Source organism: Natator depressus, chromosome 2 (genome assembly GCF_965152275.1).
Source record: "Natator depressus isolate rNatDep1 chromosome 2, rNatDep2.hap1, whole genome shotgun sequence".
Taxonomy (NCBI): Eukaryota; Metazoa; Chordata; order Testudines; family Cheloniidae; genus Natator; species Natator depressus.
In genome coordinates, this window is record NC_134235.1 from 204,586,761 (window position 1) to 204,614,740 (window position 27,980).

Here is a 27,980-nt window from a genome sequence, read left to right on the forward strand (position 1 = left end):
AGCAAAACTAAAAAATACTGCATCCTGAAAGGTTTCAGAGTAGCAGCCGTGTTAGTCTGTATTTGCAAAAAGAAAAGGAGTACTTGTGGCACCTTAGAGACTAATAAATTTATTTGAGCATAAGCTTTCAAATAAATTTGTTAGTCTCTAAGGTGCCACAAGTACTCCTTTTCTTTTTGAGTCCTGAAAGGTTTCTAAGGAAAGCGCTAATCCCATAAGTGTTTGTACAATTATTGATATTCTCAAACTATTAACAAGTATGTATGGTGGAGTGTAGGGTTTATTTTAGGGCATCAGGCAACAGCTACCAGGAAAACAGCAAAATATGGTTATGTTTATATTGCCCTTCAGAGCCTAAGAGAGGAAAGATGTATTAGGGATGTTCCAGATTAGAAGGAATAAAGGAGAATCCAAAATTGTTCACAGTTGGGATGGCAATGATTAGGTCTTCAACGACTGGTGTTTAGAAATGGGTAAGTGAAATTAGCCACCCACTCCCAAACTAAAAGTTAGTTTTGTTCTGCTTTAAATTGTTATGTTAGGTATCAGGTTATTATACAGAGGCTCGCATTTAGAGTATTTCTGGCTGTCTTCCCCCCCACAAGGATTGAACCTTCTCAACAACACTCTTCTCACAGATAAGACACTCTCCTCTTTTGATATCCCCCTGTGATCCAGTCTTCAGAAGGGTGTTTTTATTTCTAAGAGATAAGCAGAAAATTGCATCCAGGGCTAAACTCCATGATATGGAATTACAAGAGTGAGTGGCTGAAAGACAGGGTTTTGCTAGCTCACTTGAGAAAGATATCAAAGTGAGATTTGTAGTTGAAAGTTAACACAGCACAGCAGCTGCATTAAGCAAGAAAAGGCACATCACCCTTCTAGATATTGACAGTCTCTCAGCTGCTTAGTGGACAAGCAGAAACTGTAGAATATTGCCCTACCCAGCTTGGGGTTTTCATTTATTTGGAGGGAATAGTCAAAGAAAGAGGGACAGGAGGATCAAGCAGAAATTAGTGGCTGTTTACAGAGAGCAAGATGAAATTGAAGAGAAGGAGGAGAAAAAGCCCCTCTTAGTTCTCTTTACTAATAGTTGAATGATATAGAATCTTTCTCCTGTTACCACCACTCTGCTGGGCCTCATCTTTGTCTGCCCTCTGGAATACAGCAGGTCCTTCTGACACAGAAAGGACACATTGTTGTCGATGGCAGTCAGTTCAGATGGCACAAAACCAGTAGAAACAACAGCTACCAGAGGTAGCAGCAACAACTACAGTAAGAATTTTAAATGGACCGTTTAGTAGTTGGTTTAGGAGGAGCCAAGTAGATTGGGTTTCTTTGTTCACCTGTTGTCCTGATGTCAGTGATCTAGATTTATAAAATGACTGAGGGTTGGCCATTATAGCTATTCTCCATGTCTTTCAACCTCACAAAGCCCAGACTGAGGGATGCATACAGAGGGGGAGTAAACTAGGACACTGGGACTGTGCAATTTTTACTAAAGATCTAAATACTGAGGAGGTAAAAAATATCTAGCCTCTTCTCCCAAGCTACAAATTAACCTAGGTGAATTGCATAATCATGCCCAGTCTAGAGTGGTTTATTATTCAATATTGTGTGACCCAGATCATAAGCAAGAACAGTGAGTAATCAGTGAGTAATCACAACTCCATTTTTGAAAAGAAGCCATTTTCCATTTCTAAATAAATTGAAACAAAATGTACCGACCCATCTGCGCATATCTGGAGGTTTACCCTAATCCCTTGTTTTCATACTAAGTAGTCATCCATTGAAGTACAGTTCAGCCATAAACCCCATATATAGACTCTAATATCAGAGGTTACACTAAAGATTTAAACAATTCCTGGTTTGGTTTTCAGCAGAGGATCTCTCTCATTGTTCCCAGGGAAGAGAACAGCCTTGACATTGTTGAAGTAAACATTCAGTCCCTCCCTGTTCTCCACTTGTTCTGCACTTCTTTCAATAGGTTTGTACTCTTTGTATCTCCTGCAAGGAAGATTGTAAAGTTAGTTACTGAAGTTAACATGGCACTGGGAGTATGTGAGAGAGCCAAATATTGACACCATGTCTTCCTCCATCCTCCCCCACAACTGGAAACCACCATAGGAGGCTGTTGTGACTAATTCTGAATGATCGTGTGAGAGCTGCCAGGTCTAGAGAGGTTATTAAGGAAAATAATAGCGGTCCAGAGAGGATTTTGAGTTGTTATGCACACAGTTCTGAGTTTACTCAGAAAGAGAAGTTCTTGTACACCCTGCCTTACCACACTGCATTTTGGGGCAGTGGCACTGGAACAATTTTTACAGTGGAGGGGCTGAAAGTCATGGAACAAAACTGTAAATCTCGTATATGACGGAAACAACTTCAAGCCAGGGGATGCTACCACACTCCTTGTTCCAGCACCCCCTGTTTTGGGGGCAAATACTTGAACTCTCTTCAGGGCCCTGCTCACCATGGAAGCAAAACTGTGCTAGCTGTGACTTTGTGTAAACATGTTTTGTTCTGACAAGGTTCTAGCATGATTTCCCTGGCCACTGTGAGTATTGTAGCCAAACTGTGTTCTCGACTACTCCCTTACTATGAGTATAGTCCAGGGGTGCCGGAAGAGGGGGGCCCGAGGGACCATGGCCCCCTGTAGATTTAAAAGGCCACAAAGGCAGGCGACGAGGGAGGGGGAAGAGGAGTGAGCGTGGGAGGGGTCTTGGGGGGAAGAGGTGGTGCTGGAGTGGGGCATTAGGGGAAGAGGCAGCACAGGGGTGGAGCCTCGGGGGAAGGGGTGGGGAAGGGTCTCAGGGAGAAGAGCAGCGCTAGGGCAGGGCATAGGGGGAAGGGGCAGTGTGAGGGTGGGGTTTTAGGGGAAGGGGCAGAGGCAGGACCACGGGGGAGGGCCCGGGGAGGCACAGATTGGGCTCCTGTGCCCCCCCCCACACACACATACACTTTTAGGGCACTTCCTCTGCTCCTGGTATAGTTTTATAATCTGCTTCTAATACAGTTCACAGACAAAAAACCCCTGTTCATACAGGCTCAAAGAAACTGTACTAGAAACTTGCTAGTAACAACCATATTTAAACCGCTGTGATAAAGGACAGGGTAAATGCATGCAGATGGTAATAAAATGTAAGCCTGAAGAACAAGGTACTTAGTAATTAGAAAGAGTGGGAATACTCTTAACTAGAGCTATGCAAATAATTTATATGATGAATTTGACTGTCTTTTTTTTTTTTACTGTAAGCTCTCTGGGTCAGGGAATGTTATTCACTATATGTTTGTACAATGCCTAGTACAATGGGATCCTGAAGGCCTGATACTGCAATGTAAATGTATCTGTTTGTGAATTGTCTGCAAGCCCCTTACTATTTTCTCAAATGTATTTATTAGTTAAAGTTATTTGATTAACAATTTTGATGAATATTCTTAGTCTGCAGATCATTCATACACATTTTATTATGAGTATTCTAAATCTGAAACTTAAGATGTGTTGGTTAGTTTTGATTGGACACATAAGTCACCTTGTATTATTTCCTCTCTCTGATTAGATGAGTAAAATTTTCAGAATCATGTTTCCAGTCTGACTACTTGTGCTGATGAATTCAAAATTTGTTTTCCATGATATTCTTTAATATTCACCCACAATGGTTTTATGAGCATTCTGGCCAGTAAACTCATTTGCTGAAATATATGTGGAAAGCAAACCCAAAAAGGATGCAAACATAGCCAAAGCAAATTCAATTTTTTATCTATCTGAATATTCATGCAATCATTTTGTCATCCTGATCTATTTCTTAACTATTGGAACCAGCAACTTACTTGTGAAGAAGGAGAGTCACAAAGATGAGAAACGCCACCAAGAAACCTGAGGTGATCAAGACACCTTCCACTGTCCTCGAAGATGACCCTGGAGCTTGAATAACAAATTTGTTTTACAAATTCTATACAGTGAGGTACAATTTTCCAGCAGCACCATTCTTTCTGCCACGTGACTCTAGAAGGTGCAGTATATTTAACACTCCCTTCACGCTAAACAGTAGGGCTCAGCAGCATTCACAGACTTTAGGGTCCAATTCATCTTTGATGCCAGCCGAATTATACTAAAGGTGAATACTTTAAGAGTGCCTTGTATGTTTCCATATGAAATATATTGTTTGCTGACTGTAACATGCAAGTACCTTTACAATGTGCAGAGGAACTGCAGGGCTAGCTGGCATCCCACAAGATTTGGAGTTACTTTGCTACTTGCCCTGTTGGTATGCTACAAAGGGAATGTTTAAATTAAGAGTACAAAGTACTTAATCATTTTATAACCCGGAGAATAAGAATTAGCATGTCATTGAGAAGTAGGGTTTGAGGGAGGAGAAAGAATGGAATCTCTCTGGTATCTTTTCATTTGCCCTAGCCGTGCGTTCTAGTGATTCCCCTCTCTGTCCCAGGATTGGACAGGACATCCTCCTGAGAGGACTGAGTGGCTGTAGGTGGGGTGATTGTTGGTGATGATGTGATGTCCCTCCTAGGGGTTGAGTGTTCTGCCTTTGTAATACTGGCATCTTGAGGAATTAACTCTTGACCCAGCCTGTGATTCCCTCTGTTGTTCTGCCACCAAATTTTCAGGCCACCTCTGAGACTGGCTTCAAATTCAGAGACCATTGTGCTTGGGTGCAGTTCTAACCCTACTAGATCTGGCACAGGTGAAACTGAAAAAATAAATACTGTTAATTATTATTTACTTTTATGATCTGTATTAAGCTTCTTAATTCTCCAGTCCAGAGGCTGCTTTTCAATCTATGTGGTGAGTTTACTGATGCTGAGTCATGCTCTTGCTTATTGCCTTCACAACTATTTTTATAAAGCAGAGTAAACTAGAGATACACATTGATTTGGACCTAATTTATTAATCCATAATTACTATGTAAATATATTCAAATCAAGACTTTAAATTAGTTTTAACAGTTGACTTAATCTATGTAAACCATACCATCTTGCAGTGTGTTATTATAAATGTTTGGATAAGCCTGACAGTAACGCTAGTTTACACCATCGTCCTTGTGAAGACAGCAGCCAGGGATGTACATTCCTGTGTGAATCACATGTACCCTTATGTGATTTGGAAAACATTATACATCCAAGGGGCATGTATACATTGTGGAACTACATCCTATCTAACAGTGGTTTAAATACACATAAACTGGACTTTTGTTAAACAGTTGTGCCGAACGCCACACCAATTTAGAGAGGGCACAATCCTGCAAAGCACTTAGGGCCAGATTTTCAAAGGCATTTAGGCACCTAAAGATGCAGATAGGCACCCAGTGAAATTTTCAAAAGCACCTATGCCCCTCTCTCCTATTGAAATCAATGGGAGTTAGGCTCTTAGGTGCTTGTGAAAGTCCCACTAGGTGCCTATCTGCATCTTTAGGCAGATAAATACCTTTGAAAATCTGGCCCAGAGTGCCCCCAGCTGTTATGGACTCACCAGATCTGGAACAAACTAAATAAGATCTGCTGAAAACAGTGTTGTGAATGAACACCAAAGGCCACTTCCTCAGATTATGTAAATTAGCCCAGCAATATTGAAGTCCATGGTGAGGCAGTGTAGTCTAGTGGCCAGAACACTAACCTAGGACTTGGAGACCAGGCTGCACTTTCCTGCTCCACCCCAGATTTCCCTGTGTCAGCTTGGGTAAATTACTCAGCCTCTCTGTGTCTCAGTTCCCCATCTGTAAAATGGGGAAAATGGCACTTCCCTGCCTTACAGGGCTGTTGTGAGGAGAAATTCAGTAAACATTGTGGGCATATGAATACCTTAGATTGATAGACGGTCCTGAGTTCTAATCCTGATTTTACCACTCTCCTGCTGGGTAACCTTAGGTAAGTCACTTTCCCTGTCTGTGCCTTTGTTTTCTCCTCACACCCTTTGTCTCTCTTTTCTATTTAGATTAGAAACTCTCTGGGGGAAGGGACTATCTTATTATGTGTTTGTATAGTTTCTCACATAATGGGGTCCAATCTCAGTTGAGGCCTCTCAGTAGTGTCATAATGGCAAATAATTAATAATACACACACACACACACACACTTCCCTGTGAAATGGCCATGAAGAGAAGCTATTCACAGATCTTCAACATCTGTTCCATTTGGACTCACCTCCATTTACAGATATAAGGGCACTTGTGAGGGCTTGGCTTGTATCATCACCCAATGTAATGTTTACACAGTAGGTTCCGGGCTCATTGAAGGCTCTTCTGATGGTCAGTAAGCATTGATCAGTAACTTCAACAGGGTCACATACCACATTCTGTGACACCTGGCATGTGGGGTCAGAGACTATTGTACAGGCATCTGTAGGAAGACTGGGGGAAGTGTGAGAGAGAAAATGAATGTATACTACTACTAATCTAAATCATAGATTCAGTGGGCCTGATTATCCTCAGTTGGACCTGTTTTGTGCTGGTGCAACTCTGTTGGAATCAGTGATGTTAGACCAATATGAAACTGAACCAGTAGCCTTACTCTTCCATTAAATTAGCTGCTTGGCATAACACTCATTATTTTCCGACTACAGAGGACTTTGCATTTTCCCCACTTCACTCCTACAAGCATACATAATTTCACAACTATGTCTGGCATCATTTATAATGTTACCAGCAATTACACTCATTTCTCAAAGCACAGTATCACCTGGCCTCTACTTAGTAGATAAAATCTGTTAATTTTGGTTCAGTTCACCAGGCATACAATGTAAACCCTTTGGAGAGTCTTAGATGTACTAGTACATGTAGCAGGAATGTCTTGCTAGTTTTAGGATTACTTTCAAAGGGATTATTTCCCAGTTATGTTGTCAAGACTGATCTGTACTTCTCAGTTCTCTCAGATCCATACATTTTCCAGTGGCTACGAATATTAATGCAATGCTCTTTGCATCCAAGGAATTCCTTTGACACAAGTTTTTATTCCAAATGTCAAAAAACCTATGGCTAGAAAGACGGCTTCCTCCCAGTTTGAGCAAGCCACTTCCCTTTTTAGTGTGAGTGCTGAAGTCCTCCATCTTTGCCTGGAAAACAGAGATTTGCTTCTGCCCACCAACTAGTTCTATTATTTTTGCTTAGGCATGTCATTTTCGTCTGAAGCCAAAGAACCGGGCAATAATTTCTCTTGATATAACTCACAAATGAGACTTCCATTATCTTAATTTCAGTCAACAGATGGTCATTGCTGTGTTTTCAACTATTGTTCATGCAACTGCATATGAATGTGGGTAGCATACTAGTAACATCCAAGTACCTAATTTTTTAAAGAGGGAAATTAGTGAATACACTTACCTCCCTTGGCAGGTAACAACAAAGTCAACCAGGGAGTTTTCACCTTGAGCCACTGTCATCTGGACACTTGTCATCTGAATAACGTTTACCTGAAGGATTCCCTCTAAGGGCAGAAAGAGCCCATCAACCTGTTAGGTTACTCAGGCAATGACATGATTCAGCAAAAATAGTCCACTTAGAATCATAGATGAACTGTGTTTGAATTATCCTGACTGGATCTGAAGACTACACATTTAAAAACTCAATAAGATAAGTGGTTTGTTAATAGTCAGCTGAGGTCTGGTCTCTTTACTATTCTCCATCTCACCCCAGAACTCCCCTTAAAAGATCTTGGAAATTTTAAGATGTTACAATGCACCCCATACGGAATTGTTGCCCTCCACTCTAAGTGACAAACTCACTCAAATCCTCCACTATCCATATATTTTGAGCTTAGCAACTGGATAAACCAGGTTGTAAAAAAGCAAACAATGCCAGTCTGTTAACTGTACGTTAAATTATGAAACCAGACCCAAGCCTGCAGAATAGGTTCTTATAGTTCCTTCTTGTGGTATTTACAGAATAGATAGCAGGTAAACTGAACAAACAAGGCAGCCCATATACGTTCAGTACCATATCAACCAATTTTCCTATTCTCTTATTGATGTAGGCACTTACCTGCAATGGAGATAGTAGTTTTATAATGTCCATATCTGTAAATATGGCAGCCTCCATCAGGAGTGTCTTCCATTACACCAGCGCTGGTGGGAGAGTCCAGGTTAGAGGGTGGTTTAGTAGTTACTGTTGGATTGAGCAGGGGAAAGAAACATATTGCTAATTACACTGCTTAGAATATATTTTGCACAATCTATGTTATAGAGACAAAGTCTAAGTGGATTAATTTCTTTCACACCACCAATGAAGGGAAGCCAAATGATTAAAAAATTAGGTTTTTGCCTTCTGCTAAATGCACGGTGAGTAAATAAGTGATGCAGTTTATCTCAAAGAGATCTTGTGCAAAACTGAAAGAAAACCTGCTTGGCCCAGCGTTCTGCAGAGCCAGGCAAGAGGAGTAATTTGGATTTCAGATCCCTAGGCCAGTAGGAGCTGTAGAAGTAGCATATTCAGCACATGAGGTGGGGGAAAGGAATTTATGCCCCTGCTCACAGGCGATTAAAAATGGAATCCAGCATTCTGCGCAGAATGAGTTTGCCACTCTTCTCTCTTGTTTTCCCCTTCTTCTTTTTTTTTTAACCTCTACTACTGTGAATCATGTCTGTTCCACCCATCTGCAGATACTTTCATTATACAATATCAGACGCATTCCAGTCTCCAGATATATTGTGACACAGTATATAAAGGCCTTCCATTGTCTTGGTCTGTCTCTTGCTGCATACAGTATAGGTTTTACATTGTACTTGTCTGTGAGGTGTGTCATTTCATGCCCATATTGTTTACACTGTTTGGATATTTGTATGTACGATGAATTACAGCCATTAGATTGAGTTCAAACAGTTGCGTTCATCAAAGGCCTAGTCCAACACCCATCAAAATCAACTGAAAGACTCCCACTGACTTCAGTGGGTGTTGGACTGAACCGTAAGTTATTACATGCATCTTTAAGGGGTATTTGATATAAATTAGCCAGAAAGTGGGGCTATCTCCATTTGCATGGTAATAAATCATTCTCTTCCAAGAGATGTTGAAAACAATCAACCAGCTAATGATTATATCCAGAAGAAGGTGGTCAGATACCTTTCTGGGACAACACACACAAACTTGCAGGGACAGACATAGGTAGTTAGAGCTGGCAGTGTGCTGCTTCGTCAGGTTCTAATCTTCTTTAACCAAAGGGGTAAACTAAGCTTAGAGCTTAAGCAGCTCCACTCAGCACAGTGATTAGTTTAGCTAATGAACACTAAATTAGCCTAACTAGTGAGCTTTAAATAAGCAACTCTTTTTATTTTTGTTCAAATCCAAACAAACCAATAGCTAGGCCAGAATCACTGCTATCACCCCGTTTCACTGCTTTGATGGTTAAAAGGGGCCATAAAGCTTCATTAAAAAGCTTCCTACAGATTCCCTTTATATAGGGGGATTCCCTCTAAGTGTTATCAAATCAGCATAGAGGCTCTAAGCCACTTCTCTCGTAGCTACTGAGCTAAGGAGCATGTCTGGCGTGGGGGTGGGGGGAAGGGGATGACTGGAGAGAGTCATCTGCTCTGCATTTGGCCAACAGAACAGCACCTTGAAACCAAGGGCAACTGGGGGAGGCTAGTCTAAGAGGCACTGAGGGCCAACCCCAGGATTAAGGAGCCACAAAAACGGCACAAAGACACCTTTGCCCCCTTCCCTCTCTGGTCCTGAGTTGAGTGACACTCAGCCAGACCAGAGCTCCTGCATCATTTGCTCTATTCTTTGTTTAATCAACGAGATTGTTTTTTCTTTTTACTTTCGCGGCCTCTTTCCCCTCCACACTCACGCCTACTCTGTGCCAACCAAACTTTTATTTAAGGTAACTGGGATTGGATGTTGTGACTTGATGTTGGGGGTTTGCCACTGGTGTCCTACCTGGGAAGGGAGGACTGTGCTCCATGTCCTGAGGGGAGGCTATCAGAAAGAGAGGGGAACAAGCTGAGCATGCAGACAAGGCAAGAGGGTTGCAATCTCTTCCTCAAATTAGTGTTGTGAGGAAACTGCCTGAGGTTAGTAGGAGCTAATGAGCCCCTGGCATTGTGAATCAAGCTGTAAGAATCATAGAAAATAATTTACTATAAAATGTTTCTAATAGTCTACACAAGAAGAGATATAAACTTACTTGCAGGAGTGGTCAGTTCAGTTTTGTTTGCAGTACTGGTTGAGTTTTGAGTTGTTGCCCCTGTAAAAGATCATTGTGATAATTAACACAGCCAAAAATACAACAGCAGTATAATTACCTTCTATTTGGTGTAAAGGGTCATTCTGGCACAGTGCTGGATTAGTTTGTCTGAATCACACACATTTGGTAGCTACCCACTAAAACACCCACATCTTAGCCCTGGTCTGTGGGAGAAAATTAGGTTGGCTAAACTACATGGAAAAATCCACACTCCTTAGATTCATAGTTAAGTCAGCCTAAGTCCCCTTGTAGACAGCACTAGGTCAACAGAAGAATTCTTGAGTCAACCTAGCTACTGCCTCTCGGGGAGGTGGATTACCTACGTCGTCGATGGGAGAACTCCTCCTGTCAGCGTAGGTAGTGTCTACACTGCAGTGCTACAGTGAAATTCACTGAAGTGAGCTGTAGCTCACGAAAGCTTATGCTTAAATAAATTGGTTAGTCTCTAAGGTGCCACTAGTACTCCTTTTCTTTTCATAAAGGCTTGTCCACGCTAGGAAATTGTCTGGAATATCTATTGCAGAATAAGCTGTTCCACAATAGCTATTCTGGAACAGGCATTGCGCTTTAGATTCACACCCTACCTTATTCTGGAATAAGTTCCCCCAGTACACACTCCCTGCTCTGGCAGTGCTGAGGGGCCATAAAGTGAGTGCACATGTAATTTACTCCCCCTTGAAGGCTCCTTTACACTGTCAAGGTATTGTAAATTGGTTTTAGCATAAATTAGAATCCTTTTATATCTGTAACTTTAGACTACATACTTATCCTGTTATTGATTCAGACTCTTAAGTAAGTATACATATGTTATGTTTACAAAAGCTGTGTAGATCCAATTTTGCTGACCGTAAAGCTTTTAAAGGTATGTAATTTTTAAAAACCAAAATGTTGGTGTATTAATGATCATTATTAATTTCCTAATATTCATATTGATTGACAGACTCTGACCTGGCGAGGTAGGAAGTGGTGGGGTAGGTGTTGCAGGCTCACAAGCTACAGGTATAATAGCTTGGACGGTCAAATTCAGGCTGAAGTTTCCCTGCAGTGTATAAGTGTGAGTTGAAATAGGGCTGTTGGATATAAATGAGCCACTGCCATCTCCATAATCCCACTTGTAGGAGATAGCAGAATTGTTAAGGTAGTGGCTGGGATCATGGATCTTGACATCAAATGTGATAGGAGAATCCTTGATGAAGACAGAGTCTGAGGCATTGCGATCGTTCTTCTGGGACAGGTTCACATATAAAGGAATCTGGTCTGCAGGAAAAATGAAAGAAAGTGAAGCAGGTGTGTATGGATGCAAGTAACAGACTGCTTCACAGCCCTCAGACTGCAAAGGTCACTGCAAAGTGTAAGACACAAGCCTGCATCATGTTAACTGCCAGGCTTAATTTCTTTAATACAGGTTTCTTCTCTAACTCACTTTTCAATATATTACAGTAACAGAGTGAAACACTGCAACCACGTAGAGCGTCATGTGCATCTACTGAAGACCCTATATCTAGTCATCTGGAGGTTCCCTGTCCCATTAATATTGTTCTATACCTGCCATTTGGTGCAATCTGATGCATTTAGAAAGTAAAACATTTGCTTTTCAGAAGTATCTTTATTACATCAATTGTTTCTAAAGGTCCTATTGTAATTTCCTACGTATTTCCTCCCATCAGTACAAAAGAGGAGGAAAATCCCTTGAAACTCAATTCATTAAGGAGATGTAGTGAATTTGGGTTGGGGGACATTATAGGACCTCATCCTGTGACCACTGAAGTCAATGACAAAACTCCCATGGGCTTCAGTGGGACCACTTGTGGTGAAAGTTGCTACTTAGCATGAGCAAGAGTGTGGCCCTTCATGAATAAGATACTTTGCCTTCATCATTATTTTGTCTGAGATTGTCTAGGTCACAGATAAGGAGAGCCTGAGAATGAGGTATAGTGAGCAAATCTCATGCTCAATGCGTTAGGACTGGTTTGTCTGTTCCAGTGCTGCAAAAAGGATCCATTGACTGAACTGTTGCAGTGTGTGCATTTGGGTTGATGTTGGTGGGTTACTTAAATTTAAGAGACAGCCAGAATGAAGAGATAGAAATAATCCCTGGGATACTTTAGCCAGCCTCATCCAGAGAAGGGTGATGAATTTCATCCAGAGAAAGGGTCAGGAAGTCCCTCCAATTTCTTTTCTTTGGACTATTAGTACTAGGGATGCATGTGGGATGCAGACAAAATAAAGGACAATTTGCATTATATCCATAAATTTAAGCTTAGATTCACATTCTGTATGAAAGGTAAGTTAGTTTATGTACACCACAGATTTCTGTTGCTTATTCAAACATTTCAGACAAAGAACAATAAGTAGAAATTGATCTTAAATTTTATTTGGGACAAGTCAAATTGCAGGATAGCATGAGGTAAGCCTCTGGCATATCAGATGTTGTAGCACAGATAAAAAAAGTATTCTCTATAGGGTTCTGGAGAAGAATTATTAGCATAATTCATTTCCATCCTTACTTATATATTTGCAGTGTTAATATCTATTGTGAAGAACACATTTTTCAACTAGCTCTTCACAAGTCTGCTAAGAGGACTTATTCCATACTGCTCAGGGTAACCTACTAGAGATTTCACATGGAAGTTAAAAGCATCACTTGTTCCAATCCCTCCTTACATCCCTCACTACTCTTCCAGATAACACTTTAGTTGCATTTATGTAAAATCTCCACTACAAGCACTGCCAAGTATTTAGTTGTGGTTTAGTCCAGCACACTCACCTGTCACAACATAGATGCCACTTGCTGTTGCAACTGGAACATATGTTCGATGACCTCTTCTGTAAACGGAGACCACCATCATCTGTTCGCCAAGGGTGATATTTGTTGTGTTGATGGAAACAATTGCTGAAGAGCCTCCAGTTTTTTGGTAGTACTGGCCTGTGAACAGGACATGAACTCATATTTTCCTCTTGTGACGAGATGGAAGAAGTTTTATAAAGAGAAGTAGTATTTCTGTGAAATTTTGGATTGTCTAAATCAAAAGTGTGTATTTTATGCTCATCCTTCATTTGCGTGAAATGTTCTTTTCAAACACACTTCATGTCATTGTTATGTTCCCTGCCATTAGGTTTTTTTTCTGAGTTTCAGCAAAGCAGCCAAAGGCATTCGAAAGATGGGCCTGCTCCCAGCAATCCAAGAAAAGGCATTTGCCAAGGCACCTTCATTTCCCCAATGCAACTAAATTAGATTAATACCTAAAATAATTTTGCCAGTCAAAGTTAGGAGCCTAAGATTTACAGTATAGTCAATAGCAAGGGTGGGCCAATTATTACACATTCTGTTGCCGGAAGTCACAACCCGGAGAGGAACAGATCTATACTCAACCAGCTTAGGAGTGCTTTAACAAAATGCACATTGCATTTTCTTTCTAGAGGTGAAGAAGCCAGTCTGAGGACCTACAGGCACAAGATCACTCCTGAACCTCAGACTGCTACTTGGTAGTGCTAATCACTAAATCATCTGGCTTCCCCCACCCTCTTTGCCCTGAAGATTTCCTCTAAATGTTCTATCCAAATTGTGATTGAGAAGGGAGTTCTTTTCAACAGTGGCAGCTCTGTGCATTTGCAGTCTTACAGAACATGTCATGGTAGTATATGACTTCCAAACCTCAGAGGAATTAACAGAGCAGCTGCTATTCTCGCTTAGCAGCTCGGAATGTGTTTAGTATTCTCTCACTCAACAACTGTTGAATTCCTCTTTGGGAATTCTAATGCAAGGCATTAGGGAAACAAGTTAGGACACAAAACCAAGATACATTTTACTGGACCCACCAGCTGTATGAAACAAATAGACAAAGTTCCTCCTTCTCCAGCCAGGATGATGAGGGAAAGGTCTCCCATCTGGGAACACATTATGGGTATTGTTGCTTGTGCAGATTTCCCAGTCACAGTCATCAATCCACTCAGTCCAGTTGTAGACATACTCATCAGGAAAGTCTGAGGAATCTAGGTGTAGAAATAGATTACCGTTTATTCTGTGTTTTTATATAAAAGTGGAATGTTTCCCCTTCTTTATTTCTATGGGGCTCATTCATGGCAACAAAGATCCTCAGACACGTCCATTAACTTATCTTTACAATGACTCAATGAGGCAGGAAATGGAGGTACTATTATTTCAATTTCATAGTAGGCCCTATGGCACCACATGGTTAATGACTTGCCCAAGCTCACACAGGAAGTCTGTGCTAAAGCCTGACACAGATTGCAGATATCCTGCGTTCCAGTCCAGTGCTTTAACCACAAGACCCCTGTTTCCCAGCACAATATTAAGACAGATTAAGTGAAAGCTCATGTTGTGCCTCAGTTAGGTGCTCATGAAACTGTCTGGACTATTGTACATAAGCAAATACCAAGGACTGGATTATGTAAAGATGTGGGAACCACATGCCTATGGTGCACCATGAGGAACAAGGCCGAAGACATGGGGCCCAGTCCTGATTGCACTGAAGTCAATGAAAAATACCTATTAACTTCAGTGGACATGATCATGCCCAGAGAACTTACACCACCAAAGCAGAACATTTATTACATTTAAACCACAATATTGCTTTTCAGTCATGTTTTTAAATATGGAGCAGGAGGAGAGGGCATTTTCAGAGTAACGTTCACTACATCACAATTCCTCTGTTCTTTCTAATTATAATCCTAGGTATTTTCTGCTTGGTATGTTTTTATTCTGACAAAAGAATGTAGTTGTTTTCAAGAATTCTGTTGGCTCACCTAGAAGATGCCAATTGAAGCTGTTGTTCCAAATTCTGCTGCCAGTCCCATAGGACAATGCCGTCTCATTGAGGTCAGTGGGGTTGCACCTGCATTCTGGCCCAATGGGAGCTGCAGCTGTGAAACCCGCAGTAGAATTTGGCTTGCTTTTTATTTTTCTTTCTTTCTTTTGTCAGAAGAGCCAGTTGTGTCATTTTTAAATAAGTGCCATGTAAACTGCAAGCACCACTAGAACCAGAAAAATATATGTTTCTTCATTGGAAAAGCACAAAATTAGTAAGCATAGGACAGATACTCCACAATCTAATGCCTGAGATGCCTGTAAGTAGAAGCTATGCTATTCAAGTAGTGATTGACATCTCTTGAAATTGATCGGTAGAAAGTGTTATTTAATCTATCTGGATGTTGGAACAAAGGTTTATTTCTGCCAAGCTGCAGCAAATAAAAACATTGGGTTTTTCAGCAAATAAAAACATTTCGGTTTTCCTCATTTAAGAGATATAAAGAAGGCCAAAAACATTTTTTATTTTAAAAGATATTTTCCCCTGCTTGTTTTTTATGTTTGAAATATCAGGAATATAAGATCGGCTCTTCCTTGGGAGGTAGCCTTATAAAGATGTTATTTAGTGAACTCTGGACTCCTTATTGAAGATTCTCAGTTTTACAAACCCGGTTAGAAAAACCCATGTTACTGATGTAACATAGAATCATAGAATCATAGAATATCAGGGTTGGAAGGGACCTCAGGAGGTCATCTAGTCCAACTCCCTGCTCAAAGCAGGACCAATCCCCAACTAAATCATCCCAGCCAGGGCTTTGTCAAGCCTGACCTTAAAAACTTCTAAAGAAGGAGATTCTACCACCTCCCTAGGTAACGCATTCCAGTGTTTCACCACCCTCCTAGTGAAAAAGTTTTTCCTAATATCCAACCTAAACCTCCCCCACTGCAACTTGAGACCATTACTCCTTGTCCTGTCATCTTCTACCACTGAGAATAGTCTAGAACCATCCTCTTTGGAACCACCTCTCAGGTAGTTGAAAGCAGCTATCAAATCCCCCCTCATTCTTCTCTTCTGCAGACTAAACAATCCCAGTTCCCTCAGCCTCTCCTCATAAGTCACGTGTTCCAGACCCCTAATCATTTTTGTTGCCCTTCGCTGGACTCTCTCCAATTTATCCACATCCTTCTTGTAGTGTGGGGCCCAACACTGGACACAGTACTCCAGATGAGGCCTCACCAATGTCGAATAGAGGGGAACGATCACGTCCCTCGATCTGCTGGCTATGCCCTACTTATACATCCCAAAATGCCATTGGCCTTCTTGGCAACAAGGGCACACTGCTGACTCATATCCAGCTTCTCGTCCACTGTAACCCCTAGGTCCTTTTCCGCAGAACTGCTGCCTAGCCATTCGGTCCCTAGTCCATGCCAGTATTCAGTCCAGTGACTGGGCAAACTTGCAACTGAGCTGAGCAGTAACAGTTTTTCTGGGAGCCAGATAAAACACTTCATTTTGCAGTGGAAAAAAATCCATTTAAAGTTCCTGGCCATTCTATGTAGTGGGTGCAGATGGGTAAAAATAAGACAGTCATCTTCTGAACAAGGACTTTTTGTGTGACACCAATCAGACATTACTGTCGTTTTCAATTTAACAGGCATAGAACTGCAGCCTGGAAGCAGAATGCTGATGGTTCCAAGTGTGCATGACGCTTTTGTAGACCACAAGTGCACCAGTACCATTGCCACACTTGTTCACAATATAAGGGTATTGTTGTTACCTACCATTCCTGCAGTTCCTGTCATATACTATGTTGCTGTCGTTATCTTCTTTCTGGCACCTGGGAAACTGTAGGTTCACAGCAAAGGTCACATTTGATCCTACTAGAGCTGGGCTGTCAGAGGTCAATCTGGCCACCACCTTTCCTCCTGAAGAAATTAAGATGAGATTTCATTTATACACCAGTTTTTTTGACAGGTTTCAGAGTAGCAGCCATGTTAGTCTGTATCCGCAAAAAGAAAAGGAGTACCTGTGGCACCTTAGAGACTAACCAATTTATTTGAGCATAAGCTTTTGTGAGTGAGCTGTAGCTCATGAAAGCTTATGCTCAAATAAATTGGTTAGTCTCTAAGGTGCCACAAGTACTCCTTTTCTTTTTGCAGTCTTTTGAAGTAGCTATTACTTTTATTTGTGCACCATTTAAACAAAAAAGTTTAAAATCAATCATGTTAAACTTATTACAAAGACTGTAAGAGCCAGATCACCAGCTGCATAAACTGGTAACACTCTGTAGGCTGCAAAAAGAGCTACACCTATTTACACGTGCTGAGGTGATGACCCTAAGTGTCTCTAACACTTCTTACAACATACTATACTGCATTGTACTGACCTTCCTGAAGAAGCTCTTTTGCCCCTCATTTAACCATCTGAGGTACTGGATGCTCTTAATATCTAACCAGAACAACAAAAATTAGAAACTTTTTACTTAAATAGTTTGGAGGAGACCAATTGAAAATTATTAATATGGGGTTTTTTTAAAAGTGCTAAGTGACTTTGAGGCACAAGTCTCATGTACTTTCAGTGGAATTTGTGATCCGAAGTCACTAAGGTGTTCTTCAAAATCCAAACCTATGCCAATAAATTAGACTTAGTGGGCCAGATTCTAAGCCAATGTAAATCAGTGTAGCTACAATACAGTCAATTGAAGTTAACCATTCTCTAGACATTCCCCTACTATAAACTAAAATCACATTTGTACACAAAAGAGGCAGCTTATACCAGAGGACAGCTCTTTTGTCTCTATCAGAAGGTGTAGCCTTTAGTCCTGGGCTCATAACCAGTGGTGATAAAACAGTGGCATACAATGTGCTGGTTCTTCGTAGAAAGTGTTAAACTGATCCAGTGATGTGCCTTGAGGTGGAAGTTGAAGATCCCAACCTACTGGCACTTTTCACAGAGAACAAGGGATTTTCCCAGTGTCCTGGCTAATGTTCCTTTTCAATAAACCAGATTTCAATATCTGAGGCTGTGAATTATTATGGAGCATATTTTGTAATGGCTGCCACGGCCACTTCATCAGACAACGTATTAAGTACTAGTATCTAGCGCAATACTGCAAAGAGCAATTCTGGGATATGTACAGTACAAAACACACTATCTATAACTTTCTATTCTATCTTATAGAATTTCTGGCTACATTTCACAGAGCTTTAGGGTTGCATATCTAGACCTACCTCTCCAGCAGTCATTCCATCTAGGATCTCCTTTTTCCCAGAAAGGATAAAGCTTTTCATTCCACTGATTTTGATCAGGAGACCAGCCATGTAGCTTCTTATGGGACCTGACATGAGAAGAAGATCTTCCATGGCTCATCACATCTCGAAACTCTAGATAGAAATATGAGCAATATAAAGTATGACTATTTCCCCTGCTCCATTTCACAATACTAAATTATTCACCGAATGCAAAACTCTTAATCAATGGACATGCTTGGAACTTTATCATTATAAACAAAGCTTATGTCTTCCAGTCTACTGATAATGGAAATTCCTCTGAATTTAGGTTATACATATTTCATCCATTCCTAACTTTAGGACATGTTCCAGTTAAATTAAAGGGTTCTTGGAGGGATAAGATCACATGGATGAACATTTTCCAGCCCTTCCTTTGCTCATTTATACTTTCTCAGAACTTTAAAAAATATTTTCAATGGATTATAAACCAAAAAAGTTACATGTAAACTGTCAACAGGTGATTATTAAAAGAGACATTAGGGAATGTAATAGTGAGCTATTAGTCCCCGATCCTGCAATGAGTTCTACACAGGTGGACCCCTGCATCCATTAAAGTCCATGGGAACACACATGAACATAGGGATCTGCCTACATGGAATGCATTGCAGAATTGGGGCTTTACTTATAGTTTAGTACTTAAGGTTCCTGAAGCATTCAATAGAAAAGTCTAATGTTTCTGTTGTGGACATAAAAGCACAAGCATTTAAGGACAAAATCAGAAAGGCTAAGGCATAAAATGAGTTACACCCAGCAAGGGACATAAAAGACAACAATAAGTAGTTATATAAATACATTGGTGCAAAAGACAGATGAAAGATAGTGTAGGTCTATTACTTAGTAGGGAAGGAGAATTACTAATGGATGACACTAAGAAGGCTGACATGTTTAATGCCTATTTTACTTCAGTCTTCATTAAAAAACTTAATTGTGACCAGATGCTTAACACAATTAATATTAAACAAGAGGGAAGGAACACAAGCCAGAATAAAGAAAGAACAGGTTAAATAATATTTAGATAAGTTAGATGTATTCAAAGTTGGCAGGACCTGATGAAATTCACCCTAGAGTACTTAAGAAACTAGCGGGAGCAATCTTGGAACCATTAGTGATTATCTTCAAGAACAGGACAGGTGGGGTCCCAGAAGACTGGAGAAGGGCAAGCAGAGTAGCTATCTTTAAAAAGGGGAACAAAAATGACCTCAGGAATGAATATTAGTCAGCCTAAATTCGATACCTGGAAAGATCCTGGAACAAATTATTAAACAATCAATTTGTAAGCACCTACAGCAGGGACTGGCAACCTTTGGCACACGGCCCGCCAGGGAAAGCCGCAGGCCAGCTGGGCTGGATTGTTTACCTGCAGAGTCCACAGGTTCAGCTGATCGCAGCTCCTACTGGTTGCAGTTCACTGTTCCAGGCCAAAGGGGGCTGCGGGAAGTGGCGCGGGCCGAGGGATGTGCTGGCCGCTCTTCATATGCTTTTCAATGATTATGATGACCAGTGGGCTACTGGCTCTCGGCAGAGACCTCACATGCCACCCTTTGGTGAACTATTATGCATATATCTGAGCCAGGGGATCCCGTAAAACCTCATGGACCCTTGTGCAGTTGTGCCCTCTCCCAGTTGACACCATGGGGTCCCTGGGACGCACATACCCACACATCTCACTGTAATCTGTTTAGAAGAGACCAGAGCATACTTCCCCCGTCCCAGTTCAAGCCCTGGCAAGAAATATTTTACATCCCAACGTTTTAAGACCATCTGTACATTTTCCTAGATGCTATGCTGCATTATCTTATCTAGCTGAAGAGAAGAAAGTTTCAACAGGCATTTTTTACTGTGAAATTTGCAGAAATTGTTCATATCACTGGACATACCGTTGCAGTTGTGGCATTGGTTCACTTTATAAAGAGGTGGACTGCTTAATGGATGGATCACAGAAAGCCATGAGAGTAGCCCCTGGACCATGTCCCTGCCTCCTGGAGCACACTGCCCAGGGCATGTGGAGGGACCAGGGCTCTCCACAGCAGCCTGGGCTCCCTGGGTGATTCTTAGCATGGCCCAGCTCTGGCTTCCAGTCTGGCCGGGGGAAGGGCATTGGTGGGAAGAGGAGGAGCGGGGGGCAGGGTCCTGTGGCAAGGGGAGGCTATGGGCCACCTCAGCCCCCCACCGAGAAGAGACTGGCACCACTAGCAGGGGCTGTGCTTTGTGGTGGGGAAGCCCCTGCCGCCGCCACTCCACCACTGCCCAAGGCTACTATGCCCATGTTAAAAAGGGGAAGGCATGACCCCCTTGTTCCCCCAGTTCTGGCACTCCTGGGCCCCTGGAGTGTAGGGGAGCCCAAATGTTCTTTGTGCCCATGTCATAAATATAAAGGGAAGGGTAAACACCTTTAAAATCCCTCCTGACCAGAGGAAAAACCCTTTCTCCTATAAAGGGTTAAGAAGCTAGGATAACCTCGCTGGCACCTGACCACAATGACCAATCAGGAGACAAGATACTTTCAAAGCTGGGGGGGGGGGGAACAAAGGTTCTCTCGGTCTGTGTGTTGCCTTTGCCGGGACCAGAGCAGGAATGCAGGTCAGAACTCCTGTAAAGGGTTAATAAGCAATCTAGTTAGATATGCGTTAGATTCTGTTTTGTTTAAATGGCTGATAAAATAAATTGTGCTGAATGGAATGTATATTCCTGTTTTTGTGTCTTTTTGTAACTTAAGGTTTTGCCTAGAGGGATTCTCTATGTTTTGAATCTGATTACCCTGTAAGGTATGTACCATCCTGATTTTACAGAGGTGATTCTTTTACTTTTTCTTCAATTAAAATTCTTCTTTTAAGAACCTGATTGCTTTTTCATTGTTCTTAAGATCCAAGGGTTTGGGTCTGTGTTCACCTATGCAAATTGGTGAGGATTTTTATCAAGCCTTCCCCAGGAAAGAGGGCTTGGGATGATTTTTGGGGGGAAAGATGTTTCCAAGCTGGCTCTTTCCCTGTTATATATTTGTTAGACGCTTGGTGGTGGCAGCAATAAAGTCCAGGGGCAAAAGGTAAAATAGTTTGTACCTTGGGGAAGTTTTAACCTAAGCTGGTAAAAATAAGCTTAGGGGGTTTTTCATGCAGGTCCCCACATCTGTACCCTAGAGTTCAGAGTGGGGAAGGAACCTTGGTGGCAGAGCAGTGGGATTAACTTGAAATCATTTTGAGATCAATTTGAGATTCTTTGAACCAGAAGCACAGATTTTTTAAAAGGAAATATTTTTTCCCTTCGGGCTGCTGGAAAGCAGGTTTTAAGCTGAAAGCAGTTAGAGTTTTTTTGTCTCTGCTTGGGGGCCAGAGCAGAGACAAAAGGAAATTGTCTTTTGTGAGCTGGAGTTTTCTCTACCTAAAGGTGGGGTAGTTAACCTCCTGCAGAGAAATTCACAAGTCTTCACAGACCTGAAGTTGTTTTTTACCTAAGAGCAACTAGAGGGATTTTCTGTCTATTTGCCTGGAGACAAAGGTGTTTGGGGTTTTTTAAGGATTTTTCTGTAGGCTGAAAATCACCATCAGAGAACATAGGTATCCGGTTACAGCACAACCTATTTTTGTTTTGACAAGCCAAGGTTTTTGTTTGTTTGTTTTAGTTCTAACTCTCGGGTGTAAAGTTAGTTAAAAACAGAGAGGCAACCATGACAGAAACCAAGGAAACAGCCAAAGAGGCTGCCCACAGGAGAGCTATGGAGGCAAAGGAAAAAGAATGGAAGCATGCTGAGGAGGAAAGGGAGGCTGCCCACAGGAGAGCTATGGAGGCAAGGGAAAAAGAAATAGAGGAAAAGGAAAAAGAGAGGAAGCATGCTGAGGAGGAGAAGGAAAAAGAGAGGAAGCATGCACTGGAGACAGAGAAGGCAAAGGCTGAGCGGAATCTACTGGATAACCCTAACCATCCTTCCCCAACAATCCACAAATGGGAGAGACTATGTCCACAGTATGATGAATCCAATGATATTGTTGAATATTTTCTCACCTTTGAGAGATTGTGCACTCTCCATAAAATTCCTGAAGCTCACAAGATGACCACATTGGTCACAAAATTAACTGGAAGAGCTCTGGACATATTCAATAAGATGCCTATTGATGAGGCTTCTGACTATAATAAGTTCAAGGATTTGGTTTTAAAGCAATTTCAAATTACATCTGAAACGTACAGAGTAAAATTTCTAACCCTTAAGAGAGGGCCTGGACTAAGTAATGTGGCTTATCTAAACCAGATGAAGGTTTAGATAAACAAATTAGATAAATGGGTCCAAGGAAGGGGTGTTACTAGCTTTGACGGAATGTGTGATTTGACAGCTCAGGAGCAATTCCTGAATATGTCCAAGGAGGAATAAAACAGTGTTTATGGGATAAGGAAATGGACTCAGCAGAAAGTCTTGCTTCTTATGCTGATCGATACAAGCAGTCCCAGACCGCCAGAGAGGCGGGACAAGCTGGAACAAAACAGGTGGAGGGAGGAGAGAGGAACAACCCTGGTTGCAGTTGGAGCGGATACCGGAAGGGACACCATCAGACCACACCCTACTACCGGGGGCAGCCCAAGGCCCCAACTACACACCAAGGAATACTCGGCTTATCGTCCTGCCACATCGTTCTCCAGCAACCCACCTTGCCCCAGTGACCCGTCAGCTGGACAATGTTTTAAATGTAACGAGCTGGGGCATGTGAAGGCCAACTGCCCCAAGAACCCCAACCGATTACAGTTCATTACACTGGAATCACACCAGAGGTCTTCAGGCCCAGATACCTCCCAGATACCCTCGGAGCAGAGGGAAACTGTGAGTGTGGGCGGGAAGAAGGTCACCGCATGGAGGGACACCGGAGCTCAAGTGTCGGCTATCCATGCTTCCTTAGTGGACCCCAATTTAATTGACCCAGAGATCCAAGTGACAATACAACCCTTCAAGTCCAACTCTTTCAATTTGCCTACAGCCAAGTTGCCTGTCCAGTACAAGGGCTGGTCAGGAATGTGGACTTTTGCAGTATATGATGATTATCCCATCCCCATGCTGTTGGGGGCAGACTTTTCCAATCATGTGAAGCTAGCCAAAAGGGTGGGAATGGTCACCCGCAGCCAGGCTAAGCAAGCCGTCCCGCCTAGCTCTGTTCCGGAAACTTCTACTAGGACCCGGTCAGAAGTGATGGACCCAGACCCCATGCCAACGTCTGCAACAGCAGTAGTGGATCCAGTCCCAGAAGACCCAGTCAGAGCCAGTCCCAGAACCGGAACCGGCAGCAGCCGATAACCCTACACAAGAGGCTCAGCTGGAGCCTGAACCCCAACATAGAGCACCAGTGGAGAGTGGTTCACAGTCAATGGAAACAGCCCCATCCCCTACATCACTTCCAGAGGGACCAAGCCTAGGTCCACAATCCAATGAGGAACTGATGTCTCCAGCATCAAGGGAACAGTTCCAGACCGAACAGGAAGCAGATGAAAGCCTCCAGAGAGCTTGGACGGCGGCCCGGAGCAACCCACCACCTCTCAACTCTTCTAATCAATCCAGGTTTGTTGTAGAAAGAGGACTTTTATACAAGGAAACTCTTTCTGGTGGACACCAGGAAGACTGGCATCCTCAGAGACAGTTGGTAGTTCCAACTAAGTACCGGGTAAAGCTCTTGAGCTTGGCCCACGATCATCCTTGTGGCCATGCTGGGGTGAACAGGACTAAAGACTGTTTGGGGAGGTCATTCCACTGGGAGGGAATGGGCAAGGATGTTTCTACCTATGTCCGGTCTTGTGAGGTATGCTAAAGAGTGGGAAAACTGCAAGACCAGGTCAAAGCCCCTCTCCAGCCACTCCCCATCATTGAAGTTCCATTTCAGCGAGTAGCTGTGGATATTCTGGGTCCTTTTCTGAAAAAGACACCCAGAGGAAAGCAGTACATACTGACTTTCATGGATTTTGCCACCCGATGGCCGGAAGCAGTAGCTCTAAGCAACACCAGGGCTAAAAGTGTGTGCCAGGCACTAGCAGACATTTTTGCCAGGGTAGGTTGGCCCTCCGACATCCTCACAGATGCAGGGACTAATTTCCTAGCAGGAACTATGGAAAGCCTTTGGGAAGCTCATGGGGTGAATCACTTGGTTGCCACCCCTTACCATCATCAAACAAATGGCCTGGTGGAGAAATTTAATGGGACTTTGGGGGCCATGATACGTAAATTTGTAAATGAGCACTCCAATGATTGGGACCTAGTGTTGTAGCAGTTGCTTTTTGCCTACAGAGCTGTACCACATCCCAGTTTAGGGTTTTCACCATTTGAACTTGTATATGGCCGTGAGGTTAAGGGGCCATTGCAGTTGGTGAAGCAGCAATGGGAGGTGTTTACACTTTCTCCAGGAACTAACATTCTGGACTTTGTAACCAACCTACAAAACATCCTCCAAACCTCTTTAGCCCTTGCTAAAGAAAACCTACAGGATGCTCAAAAAGAGCAAAAGGCCTGGTATGATAAACATTCCAGAGAGCATTCCTTCAAAGTAGGGGACCAGGTCATGGTCTTAAAGGCACTCCAGGCCCATAAAATGGAAGCATCGTGGGAAGGGCCATTCGCGGTCCAGGAGCGCCTGGGAGCTGTTAATTATCTCATAGCATTCCCCACCTCCAACCGAAAGCCTAAGGTGTACCATATTAATTCTCTAAAGTCCTTTTATTCCAGAGAATTAAAGGTTTGTCAGTTTACAGCCCAGGGAGGAGATGATGCTGAGTGGCCTGAAGGTGTCTACTATGAAGGGAAAAGTGCTGGTGGCGTGGAAGAGGTGAACCTCTCCATGACCCTTGGGCGTATGCAGCGACAGTTAGATATGCGTTAGATTCTGTTTTGTTTAAATGGCTGATAAAATAAATTGTGCTGAATGGAATGTATATTCCTGTTTTTGTGTCTTTTTGTAACTTAAGGTTTTGCCTAGAGGGATTCTCTATGTTTTGAATCTGATTACCCTGTAAGGTATGTACCATCCTGATTTTACAGAGGTGATTCTTTTACTTTTTCTTCAATTAAAATTCTTCTTTTAAGAACTTGATTGCTTTTTCATTGTTCTTAAGATCCAAGGGTTTGGGTCTGTGTTCACCTATGCAAATTGGTGAGGATTTTTATCAAGCCTTCCCCAGGAAAGAGGGTGTAGGACTTGGATGATTTTTGGGGGGAAAGACGTTTCCAAGCTGGCTCTTTCCCTGTTATATATTTGTTAGACACTTGGTGGTGGCAGCAATAAAGTCTGGGGCAAAAGGTAAAATAGTTTGTACCTTGGGGAAGTTTTAACCTAAGCTGGTAAAAATAAGCTTAGGGGGTTTTTCATGCAGGTCCCCACATCTGTATCCTAGAGTTCAGAGTGGGAAAGGAACCTTGACAGCCCAGGGCCCCAATAAATCTTAATCCACCTCTGTGCCTATAGTGGTGTGTTACGTGCTCAGGGGTCCTGTCACTTCTCTGTAGTTTAGAAGAGGCACCGTGCAGATATAGCTGGATGAAGCGGTGTCTGCACAGCACTGTGACACCTGAGGTGGAGGCAGGGAAGCAGTGCTGAAGGAGAGGCAACAGCTGCCTTTTTTCCACCCACCTTATTACCCATTGAGGCTGCTACCAGACTGGAGTTCCCTTTGACTGGTCCCATAGTGTGCACAGATCTCCGTGCTCAGCCAGCGCTGCTGCTAGCCCCTCCCTGCTCTGTGGGGAATTGTGCCCTGCACGGTCTTTAGAAGGGAGCAGTCTTTGATCTCAGAAGTGTGCAAGGGCTGCAATTTTGCCTGGCCTCTGCAAAGGGGGTAGAGGACTGGGGAAGACGCCCGGCACCCTTCCCTCTTCATGCACCCTCTCTGTGGCCAGTCACACCCTCACGCTTAATGTGTGAAACAAGTTGTTATTGCCAAATGGATAATATCTGGATTCAAACAAAGTGCCCTGCAACTTTTGGCATTTGCTCCATGACTGGACTGTGGCTTGTATGTTTTTTCCATGACAAACCATCAGCCCTAATCATAACTTTGGGCATCACAAACTCTAACCAGGTAAGCTCCTATGGCATTTCTTCATTCACTTGTAATATGTTTATCTCAATCAAATATAAGAAGTTCCACAAACTTTTGGATTACACGGACAAGGCATTTTTCACCCTAGCCTCTACTTTGGCACCAGTCCCTCTAAACCACATGGAGGTGAACTGAGGGGTAAGAAAAAAGAGGCTTTAGAGAAGTTTTTTCCTCCACTTAACTATACACAGTCTTCATAAGCAAGTGTCAGTCATTACCACATGTGGAGCAACTGAGTCCAAAGCAGCCAGTCCAATAATAAAACCCAAGAAAGTGATTCTTGTGAATGACACCATACTTTAGTTCTATTGGAAGAGAGGAGCTGGCGCTCCTTGCACCCTGCTCCCAACTCAGCTGGGCTCCCGTCCCTGAGCTTGTATGCTATCTCTGGACTCTGGAAAGTGAGAACTTTGGGGTCTGATTCTGCAAACCAACTTCCAGGAGCATCAGATGTGCATCTGAGAAGGCCCTGCTCCCTCCTCATGTCCAGGCCACCTGGCCAGTGGCTTGACATGAGCAACTCTAAGGCTGGTAACTATGATAACAACCTTGCAGAACCTGTGTGTGTGTGTGTGTATGAATGAATGTGTGAATAAATATGAGATTGAATGGAATGTTATAGCTATAACTAACTGCTAACTACTATGATTCTTTCTGTATTCACAATAAATGTGGTATTTTGCCTTTTCCCCTTTAATAAGATCCTGCTGGTTTTTATTTTATTGGTATAACAAGATGGGGAGGTGAGGAATGGTTCAGCATTCCCTGAGACAGTGTGTTGCCCAGGGAAGGGAACGGAGGCTAACTGAGGCTCAGTCCCCACCCCTAGACCTCTATCCTTGAGCCAGTAAGTCAACCCTGGGCTCCTGGAAGGTCAGCAATAGCTCAGTCCCAAACGGTCCTGCCCCCTCTGTACTTGAGAGGGTCTGTCAGACCTGGAAGAGAGAGAGAGAGAGTTCCAAAGAAGCTTAATCCCCTCCCCAGGATCCAGGGCCCATTGTCAGTGTGGAGAGGGAATGGGATCCTCCCTGAGACCCTTGTTTCTGAATTGGCGAGTCACAACCAGAGCTAAGGTCGGGAAATCAGCAGAGGCTCATTGTCCCTGTCACTGAGCTGGTGTGTCTCATCTGGAGGTCTGGGGAGGTCAACAGAGGCTCAGGACCCATCAGCCCGTCACCGTGCCTCTGGTGTTACAACAGGTAGCAGAATAGCTCTCCTCGTTCCTATCCCAGCTCAGATCACATGTGCAGCCACAGAAGCAGATAACCCCCAGCTAGGTAGGATGCAGCCTGAAAACACCCAATCCCTGAGCTGCAGCAACCAAAGCAAAACACATTTCAAAATAGCAGCATAGTTGTGATCACACCATCTCAGCAAATTAAATCTGGGGAAGTTGGGGGAAATGAGGGGAAGGAATCAAGGCACTCACGTTTGGCAGCAGCATGCAGAACCCTTTCGGTCAGAAGCAGGACTCCGAGGAGGAAGAGGAGGCAGAGACCCTTCATGGTGTGGGAGTGTGAGTGTATTGTGCCCCCAATTCCAGCACAAGTTAACTCTCTTCAGAGAAGTGAGAATACTGTTTATCTGCTGCCCTCCTCCTCTGTGATTAAATGGAGAGCTCCAGGGCTCATCATGTGATGGCATTAAGCAGAGATGCATGATTTCTT

The 27,980-nt window shown here is 42.8% G+C and overlaps 1 protein-coding gene across 1 annotated transcript; it reads right to left on the reverse strand.

Annotated features, from left to right (window-relative positions):
* Positions 1-1,747: 1,747 nt before the first annotated feature.
* On the reverse strand, positions 1,748-27,972 carry GPNMB (glycoprotein nmb). Its single transcript, XM_074945791.1, is given in 13 exon segments — positions 1,748-2,007; positions 3,832-3,925; positions 6,162-6,367; positions 7,337-7,439; positions 7,994-8,116; positions 10,134-10,193; positions 11,142-11,450; positions 12,961-13,119; positions 14,013-14,186; positions 16,744-16,887; positions 18,193-18,345; positions 27,743-27,837; positions 27,839-27,972. Coding segments are annotated over 13 exon segments (1,908 nt in total). The 3' UTR covers positions 1,748-1,853.
* Between the last annotated feature and the right edge of the window lie 8 nt (positions 27,973-27,980).